Source organism: Galleria mellonella, unplaced genomic scaffold (assembly GCF_026898425.1).
Source record: "Galleria mellonella isolate WM207_F2 unplaced genomic scaffold, CSIRO_AGI_GalMel_v1 utg588, whole genome shotgun sequence".
Classification (NCBI taxonomy): domain Eukaryota; kingdom Metazoa; phylum Arthropoda; class Insecta; order Lepidoptera; family Pyralidae; genus Galleria; species Galleria mellonella.
Window position 1 is genome coordinate 539,784 of NW_026442124.1, and position 12,852 is coordinate 552,635.

A 12,852-nucleotide genomic window follows, 5' to 3' on the forward strand; every position below is an offset into this window, starting at 1 on the left:
CTATCTATCATATATATCATTTATCCAATTTTTTTAAAGAATTATTGCTGGCACCACCATGGATAAGTTTGGAGGACTTTGTTAAAGTTCATAATATAGCCTCGAGTTTGTTTATATTGTATGAGATTGGGCAACAGTAAAGAAATTTTAATTTCTTTTTATCCAAAATACCACAAAGTCAAAAGACAAAAATCATACACCAATAAATATTGCGAAAAATGATTGAAAATTTGTCACAGACTACTAGCTCTATGAGGAGACTCAAGTTACTCGGAGAAATAAATGGATTATTCCAAGAAAGATCAAAACTGAAGTTTCAATGGGTCGACCATATCAAATCAACTGATAAACCAGTAAAAGGAAGAAAATTTCTCAAGTTGCAACAGCATACAGACAAACGCAGTGTACAGCAACCCATACGAGATGGAGTAAAAACCGCAAAAGTAATGCAAGGAATTATTAGATATAAGTGGCACGAAATGTTACAATATTATTAAAATAAGAGAAACCTTAGTTCAGCAGTGGACGATATGTTTATAACGGTGATGATGATGTGATATTATGACCCTGACCGCACATTTGTGGAATGTTTCTATTTTTATACTCGTTCCATCATTCCGCACTCTGCTACTATTATAAGAGGAAAAGAGAAATACCTTCGTCAAGTTGTAATAATGTGCGCGGACGATTACATCGCGGACCATTTAATACACGAGTTTCGTAACCAAATTTGAAATTCAGGCGGCAAAATAAAATTTTCTCTCAAAGTTAGATGCCTTTAAATTGCAATTTATTTAACCATTTCACGCTTCTCTTTACCCTCTCGCCAGCTCTGAGTCCTCGGTACTAAATATGTATTCTTAAATAGAAATACTTATATAGCTTTTATTTAGTGTATAACTTACTCTTATTTGGTGAAATGTTTTAGTGATAAATTAATTCTCCTTAAGGGAAAAGTCTGTAATCAGCAGTGAACAATTAACGACTAATAAGATGATGATGATAGGCGAAAAGAATCTAATTCAAAAATATAGTGCATATTTATAATTAATTAAGATTAAAAGATTATGTATATATTTTGTGATGTTTGAGATCAAGAAATAAAAGAACACACAGATTTATTAATACATAATACATTTATAAATCAATCTATCCATTATGTATATAATTTATTTATTTTTATTTTCATTCAATTATCATAACACCAAACCATATCCAGCTTCCAATTCAAAGAAAAATAATATTAAACTCGACTCCAGACATTTCTAAGTCGGCAGGATACTACTAAAAATATCAATAGGTTTATTAACATGCTATCACCGATTCGCCATCAAAGCATATCTCATTTAATCTAAGATTCAGAGCTCGCTCTAAACCGTTTTTCGGTTCCCAACCAAATATTTAATTACTTACTCTAAAAATTTTTTCTTTAAAATCTATTTGAGATTTATCTTCTTAACAATAGTACTCTGTTATTATGAAGAAACAATTTCTTTAATAAAATAAAAACAACTCATAATTGGTAGCTAATATAAAATTAATTTATTGAACAATTAGTTCATTATTGTTTATATATTTAATTACAAGTTACTCAGCGGGCTATGAAGAGGGCTATGCTCGAAGTCTCTTTTCGTGATAGAATCTGAAACGAGGATATCAGCAAAATAACTAAAATAACCGACATAGCCTGAAAGATAAGCTGAAGTGGCAATGGGCTGGTCGCATAGCTCAAAGAACCGACAACCGATGGGGAAGAAAGGTTCTTGATTAGCGACCACGTACGGGTAAACGCAGTGTCGAACGACCCCCCACTAGATAGAGTGACGAGCTGAAATGCGTTGCAGGGAGTCAGTGGATGCAGGTGGCTCAGGACTATTCTTTATGACAGTCTATGGGGGAGGCTTATGTCCAGCAGTGAACGGATAATAGCTGAAATGATGATATTTAATTTAACATCAATGATTTTTTTTTATAATACGTTAATAATTTACTAATATGTAGGTAAACTACATACATACATGATCTATTCACGAAATAAATTTCCTGCCTAATTCACCTGACTGTGGTCGATACGTATAGCAAAAAGTATATTTTGATACAGCACAGAACCTTGTAGAACGCTGACACCAACCTTTTTGCTATCGAAGCATTTAGAGTTAACATTGACCGATGCATTAAAACAATGGATTACCATAAAAAGTAAAAGGTCGTCAGTTACTGACGACCTCTTTGAATAATCCCTCTAAAAGTCCAATGATGAGAGCAATTTCGGTAGAAAACCTAGATGCCAGATCCGGTAGAAGCCTGCTTTGTATCTGACCTCATCTTTTATCATAATTTCTCTTAATTGTAAAACCCAGCAGTGTGTGAAATATGCGAGCAATCATTGTGATTAAAAATATGTTTTCTAATAAAATAATAAAACAAAATATAAAATACATTTTAGGGACGTTTCTGTAAATGGTTCATAGAAAGCTTTTACCAAATAGCACAATCACTCTTCTAGTTTTCAATACTGCACATAGACTTGACTCCATGGTCATTAAAATCAAGAGTATCAAGAGAAAGCCGAAGTATGGCACAGTTCAATATCAGTACCAATACAACTTGACCTAACGATACTCAAAATCGTATCAATTTAGTTACTAAAATGTATATTACGCCATTTTTATTTACAGAGTTTTATTTTCGGTAACCCATTTTATACCTCCTAGGGGATAATTTTACTATGAGCAAGCAAAGAAACTATGGCATCAAGAGCAAAAAAAAAATAAAAGATCGTCTATGGATTTTTTAGTAATTATTTTTTTCTTTCAAATTTTATAACCACAGATGTATATTATATGTATATTATGAACTAACTAAAATTACTTGCTAAAGATTTTCTTGATGCTATAAAAACAAGAGAAAATAGTTGTTTGAAAGCAGATTAAATATTAAAAAAGTATATGACTGATCATGATCTTACTTTATGATGTTATGGTAATATTTTAACTTTAAAGATAATTCTTTACTTGAAAAAAAAAATCATAGTTGAAAATATCGATATTTTTCCTTAAGCACGAACGACGATCTATATTTAAACACCTTTAATGTAAACCGTGAATATTGTCAGCATGAGAATTTGAACCGATCGCTCCAGGGATTTAGGGGTTCTTTAAGGAACAATAGACTGTAAAATTTTCCTCAAATACAAAAAAAATACTTCTTTTGAGATTTCTCTGAAAGAATTAAGATATTTAAATAGACTTAATTATAAAGAAAATATACTTGTTGAATAAATCTATAATTAAAACGCACATTAGTATAGTTGCTAAGAGGAAAAGAGATCTACCTCTACGCGATTTCCCCTGGAAAAAACTTGATTAATTTTTGTAGAACCTATCACAATGGGCTAAATTACCAGCTTTCACCGTCACCTATCATCACTCACTGGTACCCCGCCAACATATACCAATAGCACAGGTGGGGTTATCATTCCATTTTATCTACAGTAGGAAAATATAATTTTAAAAACAGGTTAAAAAAATTGAGCAATTTTTTACTTTCGCTTGCAAGATACGTAATCAGCCTGCCGTTTAAAGCTCCGATGGTAAAAATCTATAATAAACCGATACTTCAAGTTTGCCTCTCGATGTATTTAAATCCACTACTCCTTCGTACCTAGAGTTTATAAAGCTACACGAATAGCTGATTTGTAAGCCATGTAATATGGTCCATTTTCCTACATTCTAATAAAAAATTCGGTTATATATTTCCATGGATTAACCTAACCATAACGTTTTTAATTGGCTAAAAACGAGAGTTTATTAGCGATTTAATACATTCGATTGCACAAATTGGGTATTTCTTCTCAAAAATTTTTGCTATATTAAAAGAGCTTTTGATTTAAAGCACCGTAGAGAAGGATAAACATTATTATTTAAAAAACCCAGCTGTTTTGAAAAACACCAATTTATCCTGAAATAAACAAGTTAATGGGATAAACTATGTTCTTCGTTTCGATCTTATAAACAATTTCAAAAATTCTTACCATTAGAGACAAGTATTATTCTGATACAAGCCCAACTGCTACCTCTTCTTAATTACCTTTATTTGACCAAACACGTACAAAATGATTGAACAATTTTCAAGATAGTACTTATGATTCAAATGATAGTGTTACTAAATGAATGGTAATTAAATTGTTGAATATTATGCACGACGCAACTTTTTGGTTTCTTTTTCAACCGACTTCAGAATGAAGATTCTCATTTCGGTTGTATTTTTTTAGTTTGATGTCTCATAACTCTGTCAGGTTTAAACCGATTTAGAATTTTTTTTTATCTAATATAATATACTTACAAATTGGTGCCATAGAAATTTTATCAAAATCAGTTCAACAGTTTAGTTTTTAGATCAATATAACTAGTTTTGTCACAATTAATATCGACTTTTTTTGTAGGACACAATCTTTTATTATTAATTTTATTATAAAGTATTTTTGTAACATGAAGTGTGACTATGAATTTTTTTTATACAACTTATACAAGAATGGCAAACAAGCCCACCTGATGGAAAGTGGTAACTGTTGCCTATAGATATGAGCAGTACCATGGACATAACAGAGTATAATGTTTCGTCCATGATACCCCTCATGCGTTGCCATTCCTGAGGACTCATGTGTTATTCCTCCGTACCCAGTGAATTCACACCATATCTCACCCTTTAAACCGAAACACAGCCATGCAAACACAACTGCTTTACGGTTGAAACACGAATAGGACAGAGGTACCCAAGCAATCGACTTTTATACAAAGTCTCCCTCTTGTAAAATATGACATGTCATATTTATCGTTCACTTTTATTTATCTTTTTGCTTTGAATGTACATTTTTATAATTATATTACTTTCCTAAAGACTATTGGAAATATGGTATCTTTAGAAAGCTTACAGTTACCAGCTTGCAGTCGTTTTGCCCACAAATATTAACAAACATTTTCAATAAAATGTTAACCCACATACTTTATTACCTAACTTGACAACATTGTGTCACCATCACCATCACCATAAACTAAAGATAATATCTGCGATCCTCTGACGACATTATTGTCGTAAAGGTTCATGTCATAAAGGTGCGTTGAGCAAACGACCTTGAGATCGCATCAAATATTATTATTTCTTCCAACACGCTTTACGATCGATTGTTTGGACAAAAAATTGAAAGTGATATCACCATACATGTGCTATCCTATGCTTTAATCCAGATACGGTATATCTATTTATTAAATTGATTTCAATTTTGTCCACTAAACATTCTACCAAGTTTGCAACACCCCTTTGTGGGATCTTAAATTTGAATATTTGGTTGAATTCGAAATTTCTGACCCTGATTTCCATTTTATTAGATAAGAATTTTCATAAGCTTATGATAAAAATCTTCTTTCTTCTTTAATCTTTAAGCGTTATGTCAAAAGAAGTACAAAAGTCGTGTGCTTGGGTACCTCTGTTCCATTCGTGTTTCAACCGTAAAGCAGTTGTGTTTCGGTTTGAAGGGTGGGATATGACGTGAATTTACAGGGTACAGAGGAATAACACCTGAGTCCTCAGGAATGGTAACGCATGGGGGGTATCATGGGCGAAACAGTATACTCTGTTATGTCCATGGTACTGCTCATGTCTATAGGCGACGATTACCACTTTCCATCAGGTGGGCCGTCAGCTTGTTTGCCATTCTAAGTTGTATAAAAAAAAACTTCGTTATGTACTGGACAAGAACAGTTGAATAAGAACTTGCATGTACCCTTTTATTAATAAACTATATATCATTAATTGTGAATAAAACAGAATTTTGTACGGAATTATAATTAAGTGCCTATTTAATGTCATTATTGATTATAACATTTCATCCAGAAGGGTAGACCCGATCCTTTTATTACATACTTAAGATAACTCGTATGTAAACATGTAGATTAATGTTAAAAGTATTTTGATATCCTTTACGACTTAACTACCCCGTAAATGGTTAAATTTTTTATTCACGTAATGGAAATTCCCCTTAATTTTACATCATAGAAATAAGAGATTTTTAACATGTACACTCGCTGTGACTTTCAAAGTACGTCAGGAGATATAAAAATAATTATTTACTATACGTACACACATACAGTGTAACATGATTACGATTACTACAACTAACAAAAACTAATCGGTACATACTTTAGATTATGAAGTATATAGATTGGCAATACATAATAATAAAACATAATAACATGTTTATTAGAGCGAAATAGGCAATAGGACATTTTGCACAATATATGCACAAAGCTGATTTGGCGAGAGTATGAACAAAGTAATTTCTAATACGTATATACGTGTAACGTAAACATACGTTTTACAATGGAATTAATTATTAGTGAATGTAATCAGATAGAATTGAGTATACTTTACCAGGATATAATATAAATAACAGAAAAAAAAAACACGTATCTTATGTGTAAAGACGCTTGAAACATTTAGGTTATTTAAATACAATATTTGGAACTATTACAATGTATTTATGTGCCGTACTCAAAAATCTCGTAAGGTTTATTTACGAGCTGCTGATGATACATACAATAGTTATTATATTGGTTATATTAGTTAGATTGATTGAGCTTATACGTTCAGGTAAACGTTTCAGTGTATTTAAGTAATATTCTTTTAATTTAAACTATACAAAAAATAAACTGAAATAAAAAAATAACCATTATACGAGTACTTTTCCCAAATACTACGGGTTTACTAAATTTCATTACAATTGATTGAGTTGATCGGTTGAGATAACAATCAAATTTATTTTCACATGATGATTATTACGGAAAAAATATAATTATAACAAATGAAATTTATTAAGTTTTTATTACCATACGCTCGATGTAATATATAACTATATAATACATCTATGGGTATACGCCCGCGTTATGTCCATCTGGCAAGTTTTCTCTTAATTTCGCCAAAGTAATTAATCATAGAGTCTACCGCTTTCAACACTTAAATAACTTTATGAATTTACTTAATGCTTGCACAGCTGAATCTGATCCGGCCGGATGCCTCAGGTCTGGACTAAAATCTGAATATTACTGGAACTAAATGATATACCCTAAATCAATGACCATTACAGGAGACTTGTTTATGGGTAGATTTGCGCATAGGGTATTATGGAGATTTACCCAAGTACAAATTGTACTGTTTCGTTGTTTACCCAAGTTAGGTAAACTAGTATCTTAGTATACAGCAACATAGACCATCGATAGCCGCGTCACTTCAAGCTTAGTTTAAACTGTACTTAGTTGGATAATTCCAGTTGCGAATTGAACTTAAAATATAATTAGGTATTGAATCTAATGAAAAAGAGAAAAAGGCTACCTATCACATAATTTTCAATTTGTTTCTATATCAAGTTTTTTAAGCTATTTGAAATTGAAACAGTGTCTATATTTTTCAAACGTATTTTTTGTGTTTATGTTTGACAATATCATCGTAAATTGTCAACAGATTTATACTCAGAACATAAATATTAACCATGTTAGTTAACATTTAAATTCCGTTTTAACGAAAAATTGTATTGTTGAAAATTTTTACTTAATTTTATTTTTTATATATTTTTTATAAATACTTACCTCAACCATGAGTTTGTAATATAACAACAAACTTTTTAACATATAAAAAAGTCATTGAATATTAAAAAGACATTTCGGTTTTTTAAATAAAATAGATAAAAGTTTTATTTTTTACACTTTCAAGTGCAGACTTAACCGCACAAAAGTTTCACCTAGCAAAAAAAAAAGTACATTAGTCATCCTGTTCTTAGCAACTTGCTATTTTAGATATCTATTATCCAGCGTTTGCAAAACTGTCTTGAAATTCAAGATTAGATAAATGGAATAACTGAAATAAACAGTTGAAATTGAAGTCATGAGAAATCAGTTAAATATTTAAGTAAAACGTCCTAAACATTTTCGGCCTTTTAGTTTTTTATTACAATCATACTAATATAATAAAATTGTAACTAGACGCTGTATAGTAAAGTAAGTCGCAATGCATTAATGAAAGCCGCGTTTAAATTGGTTAAGCCGTTTCTAAGATTATCGTGCACAAACGTACAGACAAAAGTTCTAGAAAACGTTGGTTTTGGCTTTATCACATTCATAACAATAATGGGTTTTTTATATTTACGTCTTCCATGTATGAACGGCGACCAGTTGCAAATTTATTATATGTATCGATCGCGAAGCCGACATTAACGAATCATTTATCTATGCACAATGTTTTACATATTAACTAAGCTGAGTTCAATGACTTTTTTATTTAGTTATTATAGTTATGCGTAAATTATTAGGTAGACTTGATATCTCTTTATTTAAACACCATTAGCTCATTATCCAAATAAGCTGAATTTTAAGCAAACTTTTATTTTAAGTGCATAAATTTATCTAACCACTACGTCTTACATACTAATTTAACCGTTCAAATAGTTATTATAGTCATGTAGTATTCATTTATTACTTTACTACTAGGTAGATTAGTTTATTTAAAATGTTATTATCCGAATAGGCGGAATTTAAACATTATTACGGTATACTTTTCACTAAGCCATCTTTAGCGTAACATTTTATTTAAATACTACATTAAATACAAATACAATACAAATACATTCTTTTTAAAATTTGGCTTCGGCCTACTTAACAAACTCTTAGTAGCTCTCTTCCTATGGGTTGATCTACTTATATCTGGCTACGGCCTATTCAACAATCTCTTAGTAGCCCTCTTCCTACGGGTTGATCTACTCATACCTGGCTATGACCTATTCAACAAACACTCTTAATAGCTCTCTTCGTACGGGTTGAGCTACTTATACCTGGCTACGGTCTATTCAACAAACTCTTAGTAGCTCTCTTCCTACGGGTTGATCTACTCATACTTGGCTACGGCCTATTCAACAAACAATCTTAGTAGCTCTCTTCCTACGGGTTGATCTACTCACACCTGGCTACGGCCTACTCAACATTCACAAAACCTATCTTAATCCTTGAGTATTCTTGGTATTAAGTAAATTATACAAAATTAAATATGCTATGTTTACATATAGCAGCTATCAACATTATATTGGCTTTGGCAATCTTACGGTGTTGAAGGTATCACCCTATTACACTATTCTACATATTTATCCAGCTGTCTCCACGGGTTGATCTCTAATGTCACAATATAGAACCGAAACGGAGCCTCTCCCATAAGTAAGTTCTGGTGTCTGAGTGATCTCGTGATTTCAGTCACGTCTCGGGCTGTCTCTACAGTTTGATCTCTATTGTCACATTTGAGCCGAAGGGAAAACCCCATAAATAAGCTCGTGACTGAGTGATGCTGGGACTTCAGTTTCGACTACGTGCTGTATCTACGGATTGATCTCCTAATGTCACCTTATAGAACCGAAAGGGGTTGCATCCAAAGTAAACTCTTGTATCTGAGTGACCCCGGGACTTAAATTTAGATTCTTTGCCATTGGCGAAACAACTACTTTTCTACTGGAAGCATTGTGGGGCTGGTGGAGCCATTATAATGTTGATGTACTAATGTACTTTTGATTTGGTTTGGAACTAAGAATAGTCTGTACCTCCTTATCTACCCAGTGCATTATACATCTTCAATACCCCTGTCTTTTCAGGAGGAAGAGCTATAAATAGTTGAAAAGTCTGGGTGTGTGAGGGGCTCGACCACTCCCCTGTTTATTAATTTTGTATAATTATGTTGTAATTTAATATTAAATTAACATTACTTTCTAGTTTCATAAAATGTGAGTATAATTTATTAAGTACTCTTAATCCTTAAAGATTTATCAGTCATCTTCATTATTTAACTACTGTCATATACCAACATATATACATCAATAGACGATCACACATTTATTTATTAATTTGGCCAAATGATCGAGTGTTCACTATAATAATTTAATTATATTTACGTGTTTAGGGTTTAAAAAGTAGATGATCTATATTCTTTTGAAATTTCTATAGGGGGGGGGGGGGACAATTACAATCTGAAATTCATACCTGCGAAGTAGCGAACAAAAAACTAGTTATCAAAATAAAAATATATATAAAGATACCTATCACGCACTTTTAAATAACAATACATACAAGATTTATATTATTTTTGAAATAATATATCTTATCGACTTGCAAAATGAAAATTTCAATAACAATTGTTTCTATACGTAAAAATAAAGAATAATCATAACGTAATTCGCTGCGTATTTTCTTTCTAAAAAAATATTTTATGAAAGAACTAAATAAAACATGAAATTAACTCTGGATATTTCAACCTCAGGCTACAACTAAAATTGTAGTCTTATTTCTGTTAAGTATATACTCCATTTTTTTATTGAATACAATAATATGCTTTGCATAACAAACGATACGTTTCTAAAATTATGTCTTTTTTTTCGAATATAACCTTACTTAATCAAAATAAATTATATAGGTATAACTTCTTTCAATTTATTTTATTACTTCAATTTGATATTTTACTTAACAATCTCCTCCTAAAATCCTAAAATTCAGTTAAGATTAATAAATCATACAGTCGGTTGTAAAAAAGGTTCTTTACAATTAAGGTTTCTTTAAATAAATTCAAAATTCTTTTCCTCTTATTAATTCTCTAATTTAACTTTTTCATATCATTATCATTGCCTTGCCTTTTCTTATTTATCTGAGGTAGGCGCAGTAATTATTTGTAAGTAATATATCAAATTACTGATTACAAAACTAGCTATAATTAGAAGTTCATTTTCTGGGATATTATTGTTATAGTAGACAATATCAATATACAAGAGATTGCTTAGCGAAAAGACTACCTTTTATATTATTTCTCATTAAAGCTTACTGTATTTATATTATAAATGCCATGTAGTCCCGGTATAGAATGAGCCACCCCTTCCTTTCCAGTGGGTGTCGTAAGAGGCGACTACGGGAACTTAATGGTCGAGAGATGGGCAGCAACGTCTTTCTTAAGACGTCACCAAAACCTAACTGCGATTACCAAGCCGTCTGCCAAGCGTTGCAACTACTAATAAAACCCCCCTTATGTTCAGCTATGAACAATAAATTTCTGATTTGATGTAACGATATTATAAATGATGTAATAAATTGTAAATAAATAAATAAAATATCTAATATTATTTTATTATTAATTAGATCGTACTGTTAGTGTGGGGCACTTGTTTAATAAAAAAACTTTTTTCCACACACCAAAGTTATTTATTTAATATTTTTAAACATCTATTATATACTTATTTCATTTACACTGCACTTTTATCTTATTTGAAGGTCCACTTGACTCGCGATGCGGGAGACTTCGGTTTAGGGTTTAATTGAGCCCGGATGATAAAACCAACTAGTTAATTTTGCTGGCCAGCTCGACAGGCAGAAACCAGATCCGGCAGCAATTTGGCTAGCTAAATCATGACTGCCTGATTTAGGGTTTGTTTGAGTTTACATAGGCATAACACTGCTGATTTAAATGGAAATAAATGATATTGCTATTCAGCAATAATATGTCTACATGCTAAAGTTGTAACAGTACGTACGTGTTGCTCTCAGAAATTAGATCTTAATGAAAAAGATATTCCGAACAGTAGATGAAACGACGACGTCATATGTGTAACAAAGATTGAGTAGATGCAGGTGGTTCAAACAGGATAAGCCAAAACTGTCAATGGAGGAGATAATACATAATACAAACCTCATTCTATTGACAAAAGAAATATATTAAAAATATATTGACATATGCTTACAAATTACAAAATTAATTTTATATTTATTTTATAAACCGACGTTAATATGACGATGATGTTGATGATGATGGTAATGATGAATTCCATTCAGTTTAAATGTTTATCCATGATTTTTCATACTATGTAATATTATTCTGATACCTATGACTCATCGGCGTTTAGATTTTTCATGAATATGAATATCCAATTTGCTATGACCTCTATGCATTACGCAATTTCTTATAATGGCCCCTTCTATGTAAATCTATAACTTAAGATTCGCTAGATCAGCTTTTAAGTTGGAGTGATACCTATTCAATTTTAATAATTCATTGAAACTTGATTCTAATAATGGAACAAATAGACTTATCAACATTAATTTTAAAAAATTTTTTGATTTGAATTCAGTACTTAAAAATAAGGCTCCTTAGGCTTATTTACGTGTAAAAAAAAATACTATATTCATATATCGAGAGGTTTTTTGGTATTTAAATGATTGTTCTAAAAGAACAATCATTTAAACACCAAAAAACCTCTAATTTTACACTATAATTTTATATGTAAGTTCCTTATATTATACAAATTTTACAACAATAGGTTTTATTAGCATTTTTATTATAACTATTGTTTTAGCATAATTTCCCATTATTTAAGGTCGACGTAAAGTATTTTTGCTTTCCATTCAGATCTTCAATTGGTCATTTCGCTTGTCATACCGAGACATAAGTAATATCCTCTTTCACTGTCCATCCATCTTTTTGTTTCATTTTATTAGGTACTTTATATTTTGTTCGTGTCGTGCATTAAATAGACCAATGAATAGTTATATAAGAATGTTTATACCATTTCTGAACATTTTAATGCATTAATTTCAATTAGATATTATACCAAATCCTTTTTTTTTTTTAGGAGCCAATATGAATAAACTAATTTAGTTTATGGTTATCCATAAAATGGTATTTTTTTATACAACACAAAGATAGCAAATAAGCATACAGACCGTTTGGTGGTAAACGCTCACTGTACCCTATGAACGACCAGAACACTAGGGGTGTCACGTACGC

At 31.1% G+C, this 12,852-nt stretch overlaps 1 protein-coding gene across 1 annotated transcript in view; it reads left to right on the plus strand.

Moving 5' to 3' along the window:
* The first annotated feature begins 218 nt into the window (after nucleotides 1-218).
* LOC113516784 (uncharacterized) overlaps nucleotides 219-12,852 on the plus strand; it is a 112,713-nt gene continuing 100,079 nt past the window's right edge. Inside the window, exon 1 of the mRNA XM_052899584.1 lies at nucleotides 219-443. Within this exon, the coding sequence (XP_052755544.1) occupies nucleotides 219-443 (225 nt within the window). The remainder of the gene's footprint in view (nucleotides 444-12,852) is intronic.